We start from the raw sequence: 22,293 nt of genomic DNA, 5'->3' as shown, positions 1-22,293 counted from the left end.
TGCTGTTACTAACTTTCTAATTGCTCACTGGAATGTTTTCATCTTGGTACTGAGATTGAGGGCCAGTACTGGAAGGAAGGTAGCAGTGTGCCCCCCTCCTCTCAAGGAAGCCATTCGTTAGTGGGAAGCCAAGCATGAGCTTTGCGGGCTGAGAACAGAAATTACACACGGAGTACACTGGGGAGGGAAACAGGCAATTCCATAGAAACCCATCGCAAGCAACATACCACTCTTCAAGCTTCCCCAAAGTCATCCTTCAGTATTTGCAGTCGTTTCTTCTTACATGACGAGTGCCAGTTTTCTAACTCTTTAAGATAATTACTTAATGGAAAAGATGCTCTTAATTGAACCCACAACAATACAACTAATTTACTAGGTTTCTTGCCTCCATCTATTGCCCATTAAGGTTCTGACTAAAGGAAGCAATGCGTCGTGCTGAATACCCTGTGCTGTTTGGTTTAAGCACCCATTTGTTCTCAGCTGCATCTTGCATTCTCCCAGGAGGAACATCACTGCAGAGCACTGCTGGGCTGGGAGCAGAGCTCTGTGTTGGTTCAGAGACAACTGCAGCTACACAAAGACATGAGCTCAGCCATACCACATCCATGCTTGCCAAACCCACATTTGTGCAGATAACTGAGCAGCAATTTATACCAATGCAGAAAGCTCTCCAGTATCATCACTACGCAGCTTGTGGAAGAGTATATCTAATGCTTTGGTTACAGTCTGAATTTTGTTTTTATTGCATCTTCTGATTACGGAGATTCTGAAGAGCGTGAGTGGAACAACAATCTTAAATGAAGATGTGTAGGTATGACTCATGTGTGATTAAAGTTCTCTAGAAGCTTCTCATCAGGGCCCTGGCATCTGGGGGAGCTACCCCCTATAGCACACTGAACTTGTAAGACTGTAGTATAATTGCTGTGGCAACGTAACCTGTTTATTTGTTGATGATAAATTGGTGAAGCAATCATTATCCTTAGTCAAAGAAAACCTCGAGACCTCCCAGCAAGTCTTTTATTTCTAAGCACACAAATTACCCCTTGGAAAGCAACAGCCCTGCATGAAAATCATTAGTCGGAAGATTGCCAAGCTGTGCAATATCCACTGTCTTGTGAGGTCTCTTGATGTCTATGTCAAGCACCAAGTGTTAAAGAAGTGGCTACACCTGCAGCTTCCAGGGGGGGGAATATCCAAGCCATTACCACTGCACTCACCTGCAACTCCTCGCAGTGGAGACAGAGGGCTGGGAACCACCGTCCTCAAGCTGCCATCCTGGAACCATCTTTCTTCCTTCCCTCCTCCCCAGCAAAGACAGCAGACCTTAGGCAGAAATAGATCTTTAATGAACTATACAAAGTTATCCTGGTTGTTCCCTCCAGTTCCGTGAACTCAGCAGAAAAGGTGCAAGACTTTGCGGAAGAAGTTCCTGAACTCGGCGTTGAAAACGGTGTAAATGATGGGGTTGACGGCGCTGTTGACATAACCCAGCCAGGTGACAATGCTGGTGACTTGAGTGGGAATGGTGCAGGACTTGCAGAGAGCTCTTGTAATGTGGACCACAAAAAAAGGTGTCCAGCAGAAGAGGAAAGCACCTGGAAGGAGAAAATTAAAGAGAGAAAGCATTGTGTTAGAAAGGGTTGGAGTTAACAAATGCAGAGCTACGATGACAAAAATTCTGGGCAACTTCCTAAATGTTAGTGAAGAAAAGGTATAAGTTGTGTGTCATTTTTGGGTTAGCATTTTAAATATCAGGAGTCATAAAAGCTGACAGCTGAAGTGAAGGTTGAATTAAAAACAACCTACGTGTGTTTTTTCCCAAGAGTGGTTTGCTACTCTGGATCAAAGGGAGACTGAGGCACTCCCTGGACCGGGTTCAACAAAATCCTAAACCCTGTAGGACCACGCAGCACGTTTCTCACCCTCCTTGCTCAGCCTCTGCCACCAGCCACTCACCAACAACCACAGGCAGTACCCTCATGGCCTTCCGTTCCCGGCCGTTGATCTTGGCCCGCTTCTGACTGTGTGCCGGGTGTGGGTACTTGAGGTGTGGGTAGGAGACAGTCTGGAGCCCATTGCTCATCACATAGTCCCCAGAAAGAGGGTGCTCAGGGTGTGCATAATGGTGGTATTCGTCCGGCTCCATGCCAACCTGCTCTCTCTCAATGAAGGGTGAGGAGTGATAGAGCATTCTGTTGCCCCCGTAGATGCCACCCCTTAGCTTGGCCTTCCTGGCTTCTTCCCAGCGCTTGAGTCCCTGGAACATGGCGCAGTAGAGCACCAGCATGACGGGGCAAGGGATGAAGAAGGAGCAGATGGAGGAGTACACAATGTAGTTGTCATCCTCCAGCTGGCACAAGCTGGGGTCCCGGTTCGGGACATTGTTGAGGCCGAATATGACTGGGGATGCCACAGCAAAGGCGAATATCCACGTGGTGGAGATGAGGATCAGCTGCCGCAGGTCGATCTGTCGCCGGTTGTAGTTCAGTGGGACTGAAACAGCGATAAACCTGCCAACACAGGTGGGTCAGTGCTCGTGTGGGGGTAGCAGCACTAGTAAGGTAAGGTAAGAGAACGGAAGCAGCTCGATGCTGAGACACGAACCCTCTCCTCCGGTGTAAGGAGGAGGAAGGCACTTACCGATCCACGCTGATAGCACAGAGGTTGAAGATGGAAGCTGTGCACAGCATCACATCCATGGTCATCAGGGCATCGCAGAGCACAGTGCTGAGGGACCACACGCCACCCTGAAACTGAACGACAAGATCCCCGGGTCAGTAGGTTCCTCTAACGTGCAGGGAAACAGCTCTGTATATATACGTATAAAATGCCCCTGGGAACATCCTTGGGGCAGGGCTTGTCCCCTTACTCCTGCTCCTGTACCCTGTGCTGGGTACCAGGACTGAAGCCAGGGATCAAACCAAAGGCTTCTCCTAGCTGTGGCTCCGAGCAGCACCACTGGACTGAAGGCTTCCATTTGTGCCATGTTTCTGAACCAGCCTTTGAGACAGCTCTGTCTGGCACTCCAGCAGAGAGATATTAGGGTTGAAAGTCCCTCAGGGCTCTTCCTCAGCTTGAAGCGCAGTCTTTCTAAGTCTGGTCCAAGCACTTTGAGTCTCCCTGTGCTCTTTGGGTGTCTAGTGACCTGTGCGAACTTGAGGTTTCTGACATTCATGGTCCTCCCCATTCACATTTCCAGGAGCAGGTAGCTCTGCCCGGATTAGTATCAGTCAGTACTGATGTCACGCACAGGATTATGATTAGTGGAGCTGCAAAGCCAAAGGAGACTCTGGAGAAACCGTTGGGCTATTTTTATACACCCATCTCCTTGAGAGGCCCCATGAGCTTCCAGAAGAACACTGGAGTCAGACCTGGGTGTTTCATTTGGGCTTTTCTCTAGTGCAGATCAGCTGCTCCAAGCAGAATTTGGGAGCTGAATCCTGAAACACAACTCTCACATTTTTTACCAAAGCTTCACCAGGATCCGGTCCAGTTTCACTGGAGAAAATTTGACTCTGGGCTGCGGTGTTCAAAACCCATTTGTGGTTTCATGGAATGAATGGGTTCTGAACAGGCCCTGAGCTGCCAAGCTGCAGCACCTTCCAAGGACTTCCAAGAGCTTTCGCTGTGGGGCTCGTGTTGGGCGCCCTGAAAGTTGAGCACTCCCACAAAATGTGCCCAGAATCCCTCTGGTGGAGGAGTGACTTTGGATTAGAGGCAGAGCTGGCTTTGCTTGGTCATGTGGCTGAGTGGTACCTCATTACAGCAGGTTGCAGAAGATTAGCCCATCAAGGTACACAGTGTAAAGCTTTACGGATCACAGACAGCTCAAGCCGCCTTTAACAAGTGCTCCAGAACAACTCTAATTTCTTCCTTTTTTTTTTTTCCTTCACGTTCTTTGCTTTTTTTGCATGAGACCCTCCTTTTTTTTTCCAGTAGTGCTGGTGCTGAGAAGAGACGGCCAGGCAGTTGCACAGCAAAGCGTGCAAGCTGTCTTCCTTACCAAAATAAAACAAAGCTGCAAATACAACCCCATGAGCCAGCCTATGTCTTTTGTAAGGCGCTCTCTGCACAGATCTGGCAAGGTTTCACTCTTATTTCATATGATAAAAGTGCATGCTTCTTTCTGGTGCCACACAGGAGCTTCATAGCTGTCCTCTTGCTAGCCCTGTGAGGAGGCTCACTGGGAGCAGAGCACATGAAAAGAACTTTGGTGGGGACGGCATCTAAAATACGATGCTCAGAAAATAGCAGGCTGCAAACATTAGGAGATCGTAAAATCATAACATCGCTGAGGTTGGAAAAGACCTCTAAGATCCCCCACCCACCCCCACCATGTCCCTCAGTGCCACATCTTCACGCTCCTGGAACTCTTCTCGGACAATGACTCTACTATGCCTTGGGCAGCCTATACCAGTGCATCACCACTCTTTCAGGGGAGAATTTTTCCTAATATCTGACCTGAGATGCCCAGCTGGATTTCCAGATACCTGCCTACCATCAGCAAGGCCATGGTTCAAGGGTGTAACACGGAGAAAGTGCTGATCTGAAGAGCCCGAGCCTGCTGAGAGGGATGTGGCACCAGCAATAATCTTGGCGTGTGAGTGCAAAGTCCACTATATCTGATTCCATAAGTTTCCTGAATGTCCCCAAGAAGCTGACTGCCTCTGCTTCTGCTCTGCGGGCAAAGTGCCATTGGAGAGAATCATCTTCCCCGACCTGTAGAGGTGCAGGGTAAGAGTGCAGAGCTGCTAAAACTGTCTCCTCTTTTTCGTAAACGCTTACACGGATCTTAGTGGCAAAGATGTTTACATAACTGTACCATGCACAGCTCCTGCCAGCAGCTTCCTGGCTCGGCCCCATTTCATGGCTCAGGCAAGGATTAGGGAAGGAGCTGAGCAGGGCGAAGCAGGTAGGAGGCACAGCTACAGCTGAGCAGCATGACTATAGACTGAAAGCTCAGTTTCCCGTGCTGGTTGGAAGATCAGAGCTGACAAAGGACAGCAATGTTTGGATTGAGGGAAGACGAGCTTCATCACATCCATCTCAACTCCCCCAAGTATTAACCTGGGCTGCTGAGGCAGGTAAAGACACAGAAGGATTACAGCACAGAACTGATAGTTTTGAACAGGCACTGAAGCAAGTGCACTTAAGGGAGCATCATTGCTAAGGCACAGATAGGGCAGCTCAGGCTCCTAAAGCTCACCCAGGGCTGACCACCCATCCTGAGCATCCAGCAAGTGTCTGTCATCCCCAAGGAGATACCCACAGTGCTCTGACCAGTTGGAAATGCTTCTCAGGGGCACAACAGGGTATGTCAGCTGGGGACAGGAAAGGGGAAAAGGGAAAGGAAGAGGAAGAGAAAGGCAGAAGAAGGGAAGAAACCCATTCAGCAAGAAATAGCTAAGAAGAATGATAAAACACAGAGGCTTCCTAAGGACCAAAATTGAGACATGCAGGGAAAAGCAAAAGCACCCAATCCAAGCAGTATGGTAGGGCTCTTCTTGGTGCAGGGGAAAGAGTGGGGAATCTTACTCTCCCGTTTGTCACTGGTCCTTATGGGTTCCTAGCAGAACCTAGGTGCTAGAAGTGCTAGAAGAGCTCTGGGGAGACAGAGGTCACAATGTCCCAGCAAATCCTAGGACTAGGTAGAGAGACTAAAAGCATCCTAAGCTCTAATCCACTGCCTTCCTTGCTTAAGAAAATATAGGACCAGCCCTGGTGTGGGAGAGGAGAGGAGACACTCGGGCTGGGACACAGCCAGCGTGATCTTGTGCTGGCCTTCAGGGATAGGAATACCATTCTGCCCCACTCACAGGGACAGCCCTTTCCGTACCCAAGGAAGCTCTCACAAACCCCACGGCAATGAAAAATCACAAAGTCAGGAAAGCTGACTGACAGCCATCCTGCACCTGCAGGTACAGCTTTCTGGGGCTGCTCCCTCTGCATGGCATTACATCTCAACTTTCCCCACATCTGAAAAGAGGTCCTCTGTCTTCTACACTTCCAGCTACTGCAAGAATAGGTGCAAAAAGTCAGCTCTTTTGGCCCATGGGTGCTTTCCTCCATTTGTCTGATAGAGCTGCAATGGCAGCAGGGAGAGCCATGTGAAGGTCCAACAGATCCCTCTGAAATTGCAGGAAGATTAGTTGGGCCAGGAAGAGGAGCAACAAATCTCCCTGCAATCTCAAAGCATCATCACTCCTCAGGCAGAATCAATTTATTTCTGTTTCACAACAAGATGCAAAACCACTCAGGAGCACCTGAATTGCACACTCCTACCTCTCGCTCCTGCTTCCCTTTCCCTCAGCTGTCGTGGTCTCAGAGGGGAGCAGGTTCAGAGGTGACTCCAAGTCTGCCAAACAGAGCACACCAGCCAGGAGGAATCAAGCAGGAAGCCACCAAAGCCAGTTTAAGGGTGACCACATCTCTAAAGAGGCAGCATCTCCTCGTCGACTTGTCACAGCAATCTGCCTCCTGGCTAAAGACCTCACAACCCAACTCACAGCAGCCAGAATACAGCATGGGAGCTCACCATCTCTTCCTAAACACTGGCTGATAGCAAATTGGGATGCTCACAGTGCAGCGGCTCCCAGAGCAGATATCCCAGGGCATTGGGGCTTGGGAAATTTGGGGATCAGGGCATTGGGGCTTGGGGAATTTGGGAGCGTGGGACATTTGGGGCTTGAGATCTTGGGGTTTGAGGAGTTTGGGGCATATGGGGCACTGAGTCTCGGGACCTTGGGGCTTGGGGCATCTGGGGCAGCCAGGACAAGGGAGAGTACCTGTACTTGTGCGGAGCCAACTGCTGTCACCTTCAGCAGTCCAGGATGCCAGCAGGGACGGCAGACTCCCCCCCCCCCACCCCCCCGTTTCCCCTGCTGCCCCCAGAGCACCTCTTACCTCGGAGTAGACGTAGAGGGGCAGGACGAGGAGGGCGAGCAGCAGGTCGGCGACGGCGAGGCTGACGATGAAATAGTTGGTGGTGGTCTTGAGCGCCCGCTCCGTGCACACGCTGAGGCATACCAGTCCGTTGCCCCCGACGATGAGCAGGATGAGAACGATGCCCAGCACCAGGGCGGCGATGTTGTGGCCGGCTGGAGGAGGAGGAGGAGGCGGCGGCGGAGCGGTGCCGTTGCACGGGGCGGCCCCGGCGCTGCCGTTCCCCATGGCGCCGGGGCATGGAGCCGCCGAGCCGCCGCCTCCCCGGCTCAGCCCCCCGCGGGAGGGAGAAGCGAAGACGCTCCGCCGGCTCCGAACTTTGCGAGGTGATGGGAGGAGCCTCCCCCGGGCCGCCCCGGGACAGTAAGCGGCTCACCGGGATGCGGCGGGGGGGTGGGGGGGAAGGGACTGAGGAAGGGAGGGCTGTGGGATCCGTTCCAGCCCAGCCGTGCCGTGTTTGTGTGCTTTCTGTACGTTGAACACAGCCGTCTCCCTTGTCGTGAGCCTGGCTGCGCTGATGGGAGTTAGGAAATAGCGGCGGTCCCACAAGCACTGCGCTGCGAATACAGCGGTGGATCAATGCAGTGTCGGATCTTAGCAAAGCTCTGACAAAGCTAGAGGAGAAAAAAAAAACACAAGCACACAAACCGACAGGAACTTCGAGTAGAAAATTGTTTCAAGTTAGGCCGACCTGAAGATTTTCCCCAGAATACCTTCAAAGCAATGATAACAACGGTGATGGGAGAAATCATTACTCTGATCTCCAAGAGCACTTGAAGGACTGTGAAGACTCTGGAAGTCCAGAAAACGGCAAACACTGCCTCTTTTTAAATGGAGAGAGTCAAGAGATCAGGGAACTAAAGAGCAATCTGTGTTGTTTTGAGTAGCAGATCTTGTTCAATGATTTCCCTATGAGGAGTTGATAGGGGAGGGTATTGGTTGTGGGACACTGAGATGTCCCGACCTGATCCCTTTGCCCCCTCAGAGAGCATATCACTGCATCAACCCCTGTGCTGGCGGAGAAACACACTTCATTTCTAAGAGAGCCAGAGGCTGGGGAAGGACAGGAGGGCTGTGACTTCCATTTCTAGCTCAGGTGTGCTGGGAAATGTGAGTCCTCGTCCTGCATCAGTGGGCATCTTTCCAGCTGTGCTGCCAAACCTCAGCTCAGGTGTTTAGAGCCACTGACTATCCCATCCTGATCAGCCTTCTGTTGTGGAAGGCAGCAGGAATGGAAGGCATTGCAAGAAAGGATCATTTACACCAGAAGGAAGGGGGAAACTGCATTACTGTCCTCTTTTTATGAGACAAGAAGCTTCTCAGAGCTGCTAAAAGGTCCAGATATTGCTTACATCTAATCTAGGAAGAGACTGACAGAAAAATTCCTCGCTCCAGCCTTCTATGCCCCTCATCTCCAAATTCCTTTACTTTTGTTTGAAAGAAGACACAATCAATCCTCAGCATCTGCAGCGTGGGAAAGCCAGAGCCCCATTTCCAGCAGTGAGGATTTGGATCTCAGTTCCATCCTTGCCCTGCAGCTAACAGCACTTAATCCCACTGTCTGTTTTATCCAGCTGCTTCAGGTTCTGCAGCTGCATATGCGAGAAGGAGAAAATTACCTTGGCTTAAGTACTCAGCGGGCACTCTGCCTTGCTAAATATTGTCTCCAGAGATGTGATTTCCAAGCTTTTTTCCAAAATGAACAGGAGCATCATCTCTTTGGGAGCTGCCTCCTTGCCCCGGCATAGCATAGCCATTTTCCCGTTGATGCCAATACCTATAAGTGAGTCTGTTCCGCTCCTTGCAAATGACCCAACTTTGATGTGGGATTAAACTTGTAAGGCAGAACAAAGCTCTGTCCTGCTGGCTCCCCGCCAATCGCAGAGGGGTTCCTTCAGGCTTTCTGCTCTGCCTGGAGCTTCCACGTTCCTCTGGAACAATTCACCTTCTGCACAAGTGGGCATAAACAGGGCTGCTCATCTCTCAGGTCAAGAAGAGCTATTGGTTTGGCAATATCACTCGTAGCAGAGCCCTTCTACTCCAAGGAAACAGCTCAAACTAGTCAAGAGAAGCCTTGAGGTCATTAGTGGGACTGTGGACAGAGTGCCCTTAATTTATTTCTGTTTAACCACCCTGAGCAGCACAGGGATCAGGATTGAATTGCAACTGCAGGCCTTCTGCCTTCCCACAGGGATTAATGCCATTTAACACTCAATTTCTATTAATTATCTTGATTTTCCCTATGGGTTAGCACAGAATGGCTCTAAACTGTGTGGAAGTTCTTTTGCCAGACTAGCGGTGCTTTAATCCTAGACCAGTTTAATCCTGGAGTAGATTAATCTAATGTAGTTTTTGACTTCCAAAAGAGAGCAGCCGTGCAAGGCGCTAATTAGGGCAGTTCTTCTTGCAAACTCCCAGGCTACAGCAATGCTTGCCCACTGCTTCTAAATCCAGTGGTTTCTCTGTGTGTGCTGCCTGTAGTGCACCCTTAGCAAATACAGAGGTTGTAAACCAGATCCCTAGCTCCATGTAAGCAATCGTGAGCTAGAAGGTTTTGATGGCTTTGATGTGAGCGTCCCCAGAAATCTTTCTCTTCTCTGCTAGTAGCTCGGAGCATTAGACACAGTCCATTGCTTGGATAAGAGGAACTGTGCTTATAGCAGAAGAGACGGGGAACACGTCAACACATCCAAAGAAGTCATCTCATGTCACTGCAAAAATAAAAAATGGCAAATGGCAGAGCCGTGTGTCACCCTTGCAGAAAGCAAGAAGCATTATCAGGCATCCCTGCCAGGGCTGGGATTTTTGAGTGATGGATGGTGAATATTTAAGAGCACCTTTGAAGAGTTCCTGATGTGATAGGTAATTTTGAACAACGCATTTTTTGCCTGGGTATACAGCTTGCAGAGTGTCCTTGTTAACCAGGCACACCGTCGCATCCTTTGGGCTCAGTCCAGGGGTTGGAGAGGTTGTGAAATCACCTGCAGCTGCTTCTCTTGACATAAAAAATACTTTATTCTGTACTAAGCAGGCACTGTGAAGGACACAAGGGGTGAACAGCAGCACTTTCTACCAGCAGAATCACCCCAGCTTCACATAAGACCAGTCCATCAAAGAACCATCTGCCCATACTGGCTCTTTGCCTTGCATCAGGAAGGGAAGAGACCCTTTGTACAAATTCACATGGAGTCTTTAACAATGAGGCTCTGGTGTTCAGTATTTTCCAGGACCTCTTTCCTTCTGTGCAACCACAGCGTGTGGCATGCAAGGATTTTGCTAGAGAGTGCAATGCCATCATCACTGCCCAGCAGCCAGATCTGAGTTCAACCCCAACAGGCAACCAAGGAGGCAGAAGGAGAACCCCAAAGGCTCCCCAGGCACAGGTTATAGTGAGTATGGTTTGTTAATCAGTTCAATGGATGAGGGAGGCTGCACGTGAGGCATCTCTCAGAGTGTCCCAAGGCATTCAGAACTTTGATCACTGTGGTTGTTCATGCCTGAGGTGCTGAATTTTTACATAGAAAAGGAGAACAAAATTACCTGCCAAAATTTCGGAACAGATTTGCCTGAAGTCAGCTGTTGAATAGTACCCTGATAGCTGGGCAACACATCACTGAGGCTATCTTCAGGTTCAGAACAAAGGGAGGAAAAGAAGGAGCTTTTACAGCCAATCCTATTCCTTTTATTTGACATATTTAGCTGAGTGATTCTCTATGAAAGCACCATCCACAGCGAAGCCGTCCTGCTTCACAATCTGCCTGTAATGCATTTCCAAGAAAAGAGACAGAGACAGTGTCCTATCTTTGGGGTTAATCTTTGCCAGGGAGGGAAGAAGACAGCAGGGCTCTCCGGGCTTCCAGCTTCTCCAAGTCCCCCCCTCCAAGAAGCCACAGGGACGTAAATCCATGTAAGTCATAGAATCTCATGCATTTTTAATGGTGATTAGCTGTGGGAAAGAAGCTACAGAGAAAGCGGGCAGATTTACTGTCTCTTTTAGATTATATCACATCTAGATGTTCTTGTGGGTGCCTGGCTTCAGACTAAGCCATATAATTGATCTCATGCAAGGGTAACCTCCTGAAATACAAGGGCTTTTGTCACAGGACTGATCAAATTAGTGTACCTCGAGAGCCCCTCCTGCCTTTGAAACATCAGTGAGCTTACTGGGGCTATTCATTAAGAAAAAGCTCCTGGGGAGGAGATGTGCACGGTATCAACCAGGCATGGAAAGGCACACCTGTGATCAGCAAGAGCCTCGGAAGGAACCTCCTTATCTCACAAACCCTGTCAGGTCCCTGACACGGAAAGGGATGAAGTCAAAATGATGTCCAGGTGTTGGGAGCTGCCATGCTCATTGCTGGCACTGCACACCTGGAACAGCTGGGCTGGGCTGCCTGCCAGCTGGGTCATGGAGCATGTTGTCTTTATAATTAAAATTAATTCCCCAAAGTACTTTCTCCTCTTTCCCAGACACAGCAAACAGCTGGAGGCTGAGATTACAGATGCTGATGCCAATTAGAGCTGTGGCAAAGCCAGGCGCATGGGAAGCATTAGTGCAGAGCTCTGCTGCAGAGAGCCTGTGCTTGGAGCTCCCCTGCGTTAAGAAACAAGGCAGTGTCCAGTTGGGAAAAGCCATGCCAGACCAAGAGCCCAAGGACAGTCTGGGCAGCCCTGTTCCTGCAGTAATGCACATTGTCATCCCCCAAGAAGTTGGATAAGGAATGGCTTGGCTTGCTCCCAAAGCATCTCTCATCCCAGTCCCATGGGAAAGTAAGAAACCGGATGAGGTTCAACAAAAGCAAGTGTAGGGTCTTACACCTAGGGAGGAATAATTGCATGCACCAATACAGGCTGGGGGATGAGCTGCTGGAGAGGAGCTCTGCAGAGAGGGACCTGGGCGTCCTGGTGGACGACAGGTTGGCCATGAGCCAGCAGTGTGCCCTCGTGGCCAAAAAGGCCAATGGCATTCTGGGGTGCATTAAGAAGAGCGTGTCCAGCAGGTCGAGGGAGGTGATCCTCCCCCTCTACTATGGCCTTGTAAGGCCTCATCTGGAGTACTGTGTCCAGTTCTGGGCTCCCCAGTACAAAAAAGACAGGGATCTCTTGGAAAGAGTCCAGCAGAGGGCCACAAAGATGGTGAAGGGCCTGGAGCATCTCCCCTATGAAGAAAGGCTGAGTGAACTGGGTCTATTTAGCCTTGAGAAAAGACGACTGAGAGGGGACCTGATCCAGGTTTATAAATATCTGAGGTGTGGCGGCCATAGCGGTGAGGCCAGTCTCTTTTCAGTGGTACGTGGAGACAGGACGAGGGGAAACGGACATAAGCTGCAGCATAGGAAGTTTCGCACGAATGTGCGTAAGAACTTCTTCACGGTGAGGGTGACGGAGCACTGGAACAGGCTGCCCAGGGAGGTTGTGGAGTCTCCTTCTCTGGAGATATTCAAGTCTCGCCTGGACGCCTACCTGTGCGACCTGGTGTAGGGAACCTGCTTTGGCAGGGGGTTGGTCTCGATGATCTCTAGAGGTCCCTTCCAACCCCTACAATTCTGTGATTCTGTGATTCTGTGAAACCAGTACCTTTGCCAGCATGCTAGGTGAGACGTGTCATCACCCCCCTCCTCCCAGCTCTTAGCAAAACGTTCAAAGGATTTTGTTTTTCCAGTGTGTGTCAAGTACCTAATACTTTATTCCTAAAGAACTGGATTTTGTGGCAGCTTTCACCCAAGGGTTTGGCTCAAAGCAGATACGGCTTTGATCCAAATAGCTGAGGTCTGCTCTAACAGAGCCCAAATCTCCTAACACAAAGGTTTTGCTGTCCTTCCCCACAGGTACTGCTGTCAATTTCAGAGATAACTAGCATGTGCAGCACCTTCCAGACTTCAGAGCAAATGGGCACGCTTTCAGGAATGTGATATCTTATGCCAGTGATCTCCTCTCATCCCCCATATTTAACTTTGTTTTTAAGCAGGTGCCAACCCAGAAGCACAGCACATCTCTGCCATGTCTTTCTGGACTCTGCTGCTCAGAACAAAGCAGGAAGGCATAAGTAGTCCAAGGGAATCCCAAAACATCTTAGGAGCTGAGTGCAATACAGACAGATAGACAGACAGAGCCATGCACATCCCTCACATCCCTAGAGGATGATAGGATGGGGGGAGATGCTTCTCTCTGCTGAGGACTCCTAAATCCTGGCATCTTCTTTGGGGTTATTTGCTCCTTGCTACATCACTTGCTGCTCCAGCAAGGGATGTGTAGCCTCAAGGAATGGTTCTCCTTCCTTCTCCCTCTCCAAGGCTGGGACTTGAATGAACCCCAGATATTTATCATACTGGGCACGGGAAGGTGCATACTCCCTGCTCACAGGGGGATCCTTTAGGGTTTGCTGTAGACCATTTGCACACACAAGAGGCACAGGGATGCCAACAAAACAGAGGGAACATGGCTTTCCCCTTTGTTTTATGCATTGCTTTAAGCACAAGCCTCCCAAAAGAGACCACAGAGGTTTGTCAGGCTTCTGTATCAGGGGTGACAAGGAATGCTGCCTACCCTGCTCAGGATCTGGGAATAACTGAGTCGACCCTGGGATGTGGGAGCTGAGTAGGCGTTTTTCTGAGGTCCCACTTAGCCATGTATTCTAATTGTCCTCCTCTCTCCATTTCTCCAGACCACCTACAGCTGCCCCCACCATATCCCTCTCCTGTCTGTTGCAGCCAAAATTGCAAATCAGGTGGCAAAGATTAAAACCACTCCTGAAACCATCCTGTGCAAGAAAGGAGTATTTGGGAGGCTAAATCCACCAGTCAATCCCCTTATTCCAATTAGGGTCCTTTCTCTTTCAGATTTGAGGGTGGAGAAAACACCTCCAATCTTCTCTCTGTAGATAGCAGCGTTGTGGCCAGGCCCTGGGTGTCGGGGAGGGCTCACCTGAAAGCATGAAAGAGAAAATCCTTTTGACACACAGGGGCTTACATACATACATGTTAAGAAAAAAGAAAGAATGAGGGAGGTAGAAGTTCCTAAACATCCTGTAAGCTGATTAAAGGGTATTTTACTTTTACGTAGGAAGGATTTAGCCGCACAGTTCCATGTACCATCTGACCTCAATAAATTCCCATGCCATCCATGGGTGTTCTGCTGGATGCTGGCACAGCCTGCACTCCTCAAAGGTGGGCTTCCCTTTGACAGCTTCATCAGGGCTTGTGATGGCATTGCTGGACCTGTGTAATAGATGAGATGGTCTCTTGCAACCCTCTCAGCTCGTTTGGGCCCCTGTGCACTCAGCCATCTGAGGGCCAATCTCAAAGAGCAGCACAAAGGCTGTAGGGGCGTTTTGGCCGAGGAAGGTCTATCCATGAAGAGCAATCCCAGAAGATCCTGAGTTGATGCTGTAACACATCCCGGGTATGGGCAGTGGACAAACTGGCAATGGATGCTACCCTGTAAGGGCTGCCCTGGATAAGCAGACACCCCAAAGGCTGGACAGGCTTTCCCAGCCCATAGTGGGAGTTACAACATCCACACAACACACTAGAAACATTTACCTGGCTTGCTCTTACAGCTTTTTGGAGATGCATTTTGGCGGACAATAGAGTTATAAGCTGATGCATGTCATGCTGCAGGCTTGCTATCCTCTCTGTCTCTCACCAGGGTGACTGCAGCTGACAGCACGGCTGCCGTGAATAGCCCTTGCACCCGTGGCAATTGGATTTCCTTAATGCAGCTCATCACAGATCTCTCCATGCTGTGTTAATCAGTGCCAAGCCTGAACAGCACTAGGCCTGGCCACACTCCTTTCTACCCCATCACCTTTTCATGGCAAACTCCATTCTTTGTTACCAAGCAGATAAATTGGGTTCCTTCAGTTCTTGTTCTTCTGGTCTCCTCTCTTTTCTTCCTCCTTGGTCTTTTCCTATCTTGCCTGGCAACTCCAGGGGCTCCAGCTGATCCCATCACCACTGATACCATTTCCAAGCACCTTCATACAGTATAAATAAAGAGAGAACAGTCTTAGTCCTATCTTTTCCCCTCCATTTCTATGTCACCAGTAGCAATAGTGTTTAAGAGCTTAAAACCTGGCAAAGGCAGGGAGTATTTCCAGGGTGTTTCTATGCATGCATCAGTATTCTCCCTGCTTTGAAACTGTAGTACAATCTGCTCTTGCCAGAGCTATAGCAGTTGTGCTTGTGAAACCATAGCTTGAAAAACACTGTCTTCTCCTGCAAAAGCCCCACCTGATCGGAGAGCGTTTGCCCTAGGAAACACTACTTGTTATTGAGCCACATCATACTCACTGAATCGTCCTGGCAATTGCAAACAAAAGCCATGCCAGAATTTAAAAAGGAAGAAAGAACAGAAGATGAAGCTCCTATCAAGAAGTAATTGAAGCCAGGAGGAGAGATACTGATGTCAGTCATAATGAATCAATTGGTACAGGGGTGTTTGCCCAACAAATTACTGTGATTATGCACACAAACAGGAGCATCAGCAGAAATGCGGCCCACTGAACTGCTGTGAATGACCTGATGGATTTAGAGAGTAATTAAAAGGACATTTCAGCCCAGATACATTATTTGCTGTTAATCACAATTGCTCATATTCATATCTTTACCCAAATAATTGCTTTTGATAAGGGCTGTAGATTTATAGGGGGCTGTGGAGAGAAGTGGGCCAGTGGCACATTGTGAGTTGGCTGAGAGTCCAGAGCGAGCACTCTGTGGTAAGTACTGCTGTGCTGGTGTGGTCAGGCTGGCTGGGCTGCATCCTCCCTGCTCTCCAGGCTTGGGTGGTGGATTACAGAGCCATTGCCATGAGGACATCCATCTCCTGAGCAGTCCTGCTGATAAGAGATGTGGCTTTGTTCCTCTGGAACAAAGGAAAGAACAGAGACCAAAGAGCAGCTGGACCAGAGATACATGGTCCTTAGTTTTAGGTTGACTGGGTTGATGGGCACTTTCAGCCAAAAGCATTTGCAAGCGAAGGAGTTTGCCTTCGTTGAAAGCCAGCATTGCTGAGGAGGGCAATAAAAGCTTGGAAATGTATGATGGAAATTACAAAACTGAAAATCTACCTTCTCCCTAGGTCTGGCTGATCAAAACAATTCAACAACAATGCAATATAAAGTGATTATTACTGACACAAAGGAGAAATTCCCCAACAGCTCTCGCTGTCATAATTGAAATGTCCTTTCTACTTTTTTTTTTTATTTTATTTTTTTAATTTCATCCCCTTTGAAGCCAAATCAGACAGGAAAAACAAAACCAAAAGCATCAAAAGCATGTGAGATGGAGCTCACAGATCTCTAGCCATGAACTTCTGCAAGAGCTCTCTGCTCTGCAACTCGCATTCAATAGTTGTGGCATGGCTTGCTGCAAACAAACGTCTGTATAAATCTCCTCTTTTGTCTTTCCTCCTCTTGTCCCATCTCATCCTGCAGCATCTCTAGAGTTGAAAATTACTCCAAGGGTATGGGTAGAAAGAAAGTGGTTCAGGAAACCAGTAGTCTTTTAATGCTCTTTGTACTGTTGAGTTTCAGGCTGGAATAAAACCAAATTGGAAGAGCTTTGACATTAGGTTAGGAAGGAGTGCCTAAGAATTTCCCAGAGTGCAGCCAAGAAAGCAAAGCCCACTCCTTTGCAGGAGAAAGAAGAGTATTTGAAATTAAAGACATAGCTTCTGGGTATCCCCTGGGGAAATGTGAGCATCTTACAAAGGCAAGTATGCTTCTCTGCAGGCATGGAGCCATGAGAAGAGGTTGGAAATAAAAGGGAAGAAAATGCAATGGCTTGTGATAAACGAAAGGCAATTTTCTTCTTGTTTCAGTAAGAAAACAAAATACAAGCTGCTGTTGTTACTGAAAACGTGTGTTTTTTCTTTTTTCCCTCTAGAAAGATTAGAGGAGAGACGGATATCAGCACAAGTGCAGGGCTTTTCCCTCCCTTATGTGTAGGTGAGTCCTTTGTTACAGGCCAATTTTTTTTGCCTGATAATTTAGAAGTGGAGAAAAATAGATTTCTCCTGGGCACCCTTGAGGTATATTGCTAACTGTCAGTGTGGGAAGTTTTCATAGGTGTTTGAAATCCTCTCCCTGCAGACTCAGTTCTCAAGGCGCTTGTAGTAGAGTGGTTTATTCCACATGGTGGTATCATCACCAATGAATTATCTCATGTTAACTCATTCTCCCTGTGTATTCAAGGCATGTTATACTGAGTCCCATAGACAAACATCATCTATGAAAGGCACCCTTGGGTCCAAGCTCCAAAATGGCATGCTGGTCATGGTGGTAGAGTGACAGCTACAACTTCCTGGCAACACGAATAACTTGAATTGTTCATCTTTCATATTTAAATAAATGCTATCTTTGCTGGCAGGAATTCCTGCCTAATTTAGACACAGTTATGTTATTTATGTAGCCACGTCTTCTCTGCGGCATATGATCTCTACCAAAGACCCAGGTCATTCATTCTACCCACCATACAACTTTGTGCTTTAATTCAGGAGCCAACATGGTTTCCTTGAGTGGTCTGAGTCGGCTAATTATTCCCATGATCGTCCTGTCGCACTTCTCAGCATCTCTTCCATCCCAAGAGAGGTAAGCATTCCTTGTGCCTCTGCTTCCTTTTTCTCTGTGTCTTTTTGTTGGAAGAGCCTGCCAGCCATAATGTCAACCTTTTATCTTCCTTCCAGAAGCTGCAGCTGTTCAGTTGTTCTGTTTTTCTTCCCCAGATGGATTTAGTTCAATGAATGTAAACACTGTAAACATTATTTTTCTTGCTTAAGTGTGGAAGCATTGATTGGACTTCTCTGAGAACTAAAATCATGACCCCAAACAGATCAAACTACATAAAAAAAAGACACTCTTGAATCTGTTTTCCTGCTAAGTGCTTGGTAAAAGGGGAATTCTCTCTTTTAAATAGTTTAAATAGAGCAATTAAGGCCAGAGTAACTAAAGGTCTTAGGCTGCAGGGCAGAGCTAAGATCCTTGCAGCCCTTCCATGGCCACTACCACTACCACTACCACTACCTGGCCTAGCTATCACTATCCATAATGCTATCACTGCTGTAGACACACAAACTCACACAAGGGGCCCTCTCCTAAAGCTGGTTCAGACCAACATCATTATCCCAGACCTTTTATCTCACCCACTGCTCTGACTGTTTTGGAGCCTGCTGGCTTTGGTTGAACATTGTTGAGGTTTTGATCATGTTTGTCAGTGCTTTCTGAATGTGGTATGACTACCGTAACCTACCTTGTCCTCAGGGTTTGTGTGTCTCAATGTTCTTTTTCTTCCTCCTCCACTCTTTTGTGTTCAGTTAAGTGTTAACCAGACATCCTCAAACCTCCACATCCTTTTGATAAGTTGATGATACTAGCAAGAAACAAGAGCATGGTTTTGCTGTGTGATGGTTAGGAGAGAGATTTCTTTTAAATTCTTAAGATATGTATTTTTTCTTTTGGTGAAACTGTCAAATTCTTACCCATCTTTGCCTGAGACCCTCTTTTCTTGAGAGAGCAATTTTAAGTGCCCATTCTTCTCCAGTTTTAAAACCATGTCTTTCATTCTCTTCTCATCTCTAGGACTGAGAGACACGCTGACGGGCTTTTCCACAGTGAGCTCAGCAAGATGAATGACAACGCTTATGTGCAGCAGCTAGTGAAACACCTGGTGGGCCTCAAGGAGAGGTAGGGAGGAGCTGAATCCAATCTCCCGGCACAGGGAGAGTGGGAGATGAGATTCCAGCAATGAGTGAGAAGTCCATGCGGCTAAGCTTCTTCCAATTCCAATGCCAATCTCAGTGCTGGCCTCATCCAGTGGATGCAGAAGATGGGAGGAGACAGAAGGGGAGGCATACAGGTCTCCCAAACAGTCTCCCAGAAATTTCCGAGTGCTGAGATAAGTTGCATGGCTGGGAGTTGCAGTCATTCTGTTGTTTTTTCCTGCTGCAGAACTCAGAGGCACTCAGATGGATTGTTCACCAGTGAATACAGCAAGATGAGAGGAAATGCTCAGGTTCAGAAATTTATCCAGAATCTCATGGGCCGCAAGCGCAGGTGAGAGCTCTTTTTTCTCAGGCTTCCTGGTGGGTCAACCTGCCTTCCAGAGAGCAGTGCTGCTTCACAGCTGTGTTGGTTACTCTTCTTTATTATTATTGCTCTTATTATTCTTTATTTAAAGCAGCGATCCAGGCCTGGTCAAAACAGAAATGCAGGAGAAGGAGAAAGAAAACAGCAATGAGGACCTTTGCTATATGTGGCTGTACCAGAGCTTTCTGAACAGCAGGTGGGTGTGCTCTGCCATAAGCTGTGCTCTCAGGAGCGATTCGCAGAGCTAACAAAGCAAATGTTTTGGTCAAACTGCAAGGTGGCAGGAAGATGTGTGCAATCTTAATTGATTTTTGTCTCTGCATTCGTGGTAGTTTCTATTTCTACCTGCTGAGCCTGCCTGGCATTCTGTTGTGCCTTATCTACAGTAATGTTGACATTAAGATTTACAGCTAAGATGTATCATATAGAAGCCAGTAATGAAAAAATAATAAAACCCAGGGAAATGAGCTTAGATCCTTTTCTAATAGTAGAGTTGTTATTCTGGACTAAGCTGATGGCACAGCTCATCAGAAGACCCAATCCATTCAGGATTCAGGAAATGATTCAAGCACACCCCTCAGGATGTTCTACCCCAACATCTGGACACTATGTCTTCTCAGTGGCCAATTGTTTTCAATCTCAGTATAAAACCACTAAAAATAGGAGGAATAAGCCAGCTCTCCACGTTGCCTAGAATAACGAGGGATGGTCACAAGGCTGAAGCACCTCTCCTATGAAGAAAAGCTGAAAGAGCTTGGGTTGTTCAGGATGGAGAAGAGAATGCTCAGGGGAGAACTTACTGCTGCTTTTCAGTACTTAAAGGGGGATTATAAGATGGAGACAGAAATTTTATAAGGGTATGTAGTGCCAAGAAAAGGGGCAAGGGCTTTAAATAAAAGAGGGTAGATTTACATAGGATGTAAGGATGAAACGCTTCGCTATGTGGTGGTAAGGACACAGGTTGCCCAGGGAAGCTGTTGGACAAACTGGTCTGGTGGAGGGTGTCTCTGCCCATGGGAAGGGTTGCACTGGATTGTCTATAAATGCCCCTTCTACCCCAAACCATTCTGGGGTTCTGTGATTTTGTGGTGAGGTCAATAACCTTGTCTGTACATCTGTGAAGTGTTTGACATCAGGTAGCAGCAATCCAGGCCCCCCCTATCACACATCTCCTTATTATCACCTCTGAACTTTGCCGGATGCCCTTTTCCCTTTTGCTGTGGTCCTTTCCCACAGAAGTAACAAACTACTGTTCATTTTCACCTTCCCCACAGTCACTCAGACAGTGATGCCAAGGAAGCTGCTGCAGTTACCAGCCAGTACATTTGCCCCCTCTGCAGCTGGTGACAGATGTGAAGGAAGAGAGATGTTTTTGACTGAAGGTGAAAGGAAAATCAATGTTCTGTCAGAAACAACCAAGGAGATGATTTTGCATGTAAACAACTTTGAAAATAAAGCGAAAAGTTATTGGATTTTGCTTTGGAAAAACTCTTGAGATTAGCAAATAAAATAAAATTCTGGAAAGCAGCCAAAAAAAAAAAAAAAAAAAGAAAAGATAACCAACAATAATAAAACCTCTTAGATAATCAAGATTAAAATGCATGTTGGTGTGAACTGGTGTCAGTAGGTGGAGCTTGTGCAAAGCACATCACTTCTACTGCGTTAGCATATGACCGTCTACTTCCAAAGTCCAACAAAGATATGTTAGCTATGCTTTGGCTATAATTTGGGAAACATGGTGAAGGTGGTACCTTTACTAGGTATTGGGCCATTAGAAATGCAAGGTAAGGGCAAGAAGTGCTTAGTCATGCTTCCCCTGTCTATATACAGAGGCACACAGGGAATGGCTAACGGCTCTGGCCACATCTGCTCAGGCTGAGTCTCAGCACTGTCCACAGCTCGGCTGTACAAAGAAGCCAGCAACACAGCTGGCTCCATTTAGCAAAAACCTTATCCAGGTGCTAGATGTTATTAGAAAGAAATGTAATGAGAGCTACACAATAGAGATACACACAGATGATTTTTGCTCCATTCTCCCCTCGTATTTACTGCCCAGCCTTCTCAAAGCCACTGAAGTCAAAGCTCTGCTGGAAGAAATTTGTTCCCATCATTTAAAGATTAACATGTCTCATGTTTTTTTGTCCATATAACAAGTGGCCAAATGCCTTGCCACATGGTGTTAGGCTTGGAAGACTCAGAAAGAGGCAGGACAAGAGCGTATAATAGCACACTACTGAGGCTTCAGGAAACTGCTGAGGTGTAAACTGTTGGAGCTTAGATGGAAATTCCGGGGAGCATCCATTTAAAAAGTTGCTGCTGGCCACTGGTGGAAGGGGACCTGTCTTGTCCCTGCTGAACTGCTGGGCAATCACAGAGCTGCGTCTGGGTCTGATCACTGTTTTTGGATCCACTCACCTCTGCTCACCTCTGAGTGTCTGAGTGTCCTAGGGTGACTGAGAGAAACAAGATTGTCTCAGAAACATGGCTGATTATCTCAGCTTAGGACCTACACATGGACTAGCTTTCTTTGCCATTGAAACAAAAGAGCAGCCAAAATGGCTTTTACTTCACTTAAACCATGAAGTTTTTCAGAAATGAATTAATATACCTCATTTTGCCCTACCTTTGCCCTGAATGTCTTCTGTCTGAGATCTTCTGTCAGTAGATGCTTTTAATACTGGATACACACAGTATCCAGCAAACCATTTCCCACTTTCTATCTGATGAACACCAGGACCTCTACTCTCTCAGATTCTTTCTCAGAAAATGGTAAACTCCAGGTATGTGGAAAGCCATTCCTCCTGCAAGGCTGCAGTGCACGTCATCACAGGAGGAAGCACTGACAACGCGCATGCCAGCAGCTGGGAACATATCCAAAACAATTAGGAAAGAAACAGCTCTGTAGATAAACCAGACTGGCATTAAGTCATCTTCCTCTGAGAAAAGACTTATTTTAAAGAAATGAGACTTTGCCTAGAAGAGAGAGATCAAAGCACAGTAATGTCATTTACGTGGCAACAAAGCCTCCCTTCCCCATAACACTATCTGGCCATGCTCCGTGCAATTACTTAAAACAGAAAGATGGTGGTTATTTCTCTCCATTTAGATATAGGAAAATTAAAGTTAAAAAGGTTAAACAGTTTGGCCAAAGTCCAGCTTACGTAAATGATGGTGCAACAAGGCAGTAAACCAGAGCCTGGTGTCCTCTGCATGGCACCATGTTTATCTTCCAACCTCCTTTTTGCCTTCACAACAAAATCAGACTCTGA

The 22,293-nt window shown here is 47.6% G+C and overlaps 2 protein-coding genes across 3 annotated transcripts; one reads left to right on the top strand and one right to left on the bottom strand.

Annotated features, from left to right (window-relative positions):
- Positions 1–1,324: 1,324 nt before the first annotated feature.
- DRD4 (dopamine receptor D4) lies at positions 1,325–7,170 on the bottom strand. Its single transcript, XM_085226064.1, has 4 exons — positions 6,904–7,170; positions 2,641–2,753; positions 1,957–2,510; positions 1,325–1,595 (listed from the first exon to the last, which is right to left on the bottom strand). Exons 1-4 carry the CDS (start codon positions 7,168–7,170, stop codon positions 1,393–1,395), a joined length of 1,137 nt encoding a protein of 378 aa, XP_085082190.1. The 3' UTR covers positions 1,325–1,392.
- SCT (secretin) lies at positions 7,169–20,501 on the top strand. Of its 2 annotated transcripts, none has more exons than XM_085226084.1 (7): positions 7,169–7,305; positions 16,827–16,888; positions 17,437–17,530; positions 18,518–18,622; positions 18,887–18,991; positions 19,119–19,220; positions 20,299–20,501. In XM_085226084.1, the coding sequence occupies exons 1-7, from the start codon at positions 7,169–7,171 to the stop codon at positions 20,369–20,371; spliced, it is 678 nt and encodes a 225-aa protein (XP_085082210.1). In that variant the 3' UTR covers positions 20,372–20,501. The 2 variants fall into 2 exon arrangements, with proteins under 2 accessions (XP_085082210.1, XP_085082209.1); XM_085226083.1 differs by having other exon boundaries at positions 19,116–19,220.
- Positions 20,502–22,293: the final 1,792 nt, after the last annotated feature.

The sequence above is a fragment of the Meleagris gallopavo genome, chromosome 5, assembly GCF_905368555.1.
Source record: "Meleagris gallopavo chromosome 5, MGAL_WU_HG_1.1, whole genome shotgun sequence".
In the NCBI taxonomy this organism is placed as follows: Eukaryota; Metazoa; Chordata; class Aves; order Galliformes; family Phasianidae; genus Meleagris; species Meleagris gallopavo.
The sequence above is the reverse complement of the archived record's forward strand: the minus strand, read 5'-3'. Positions and strand labels throughout refer to the sequence as shown.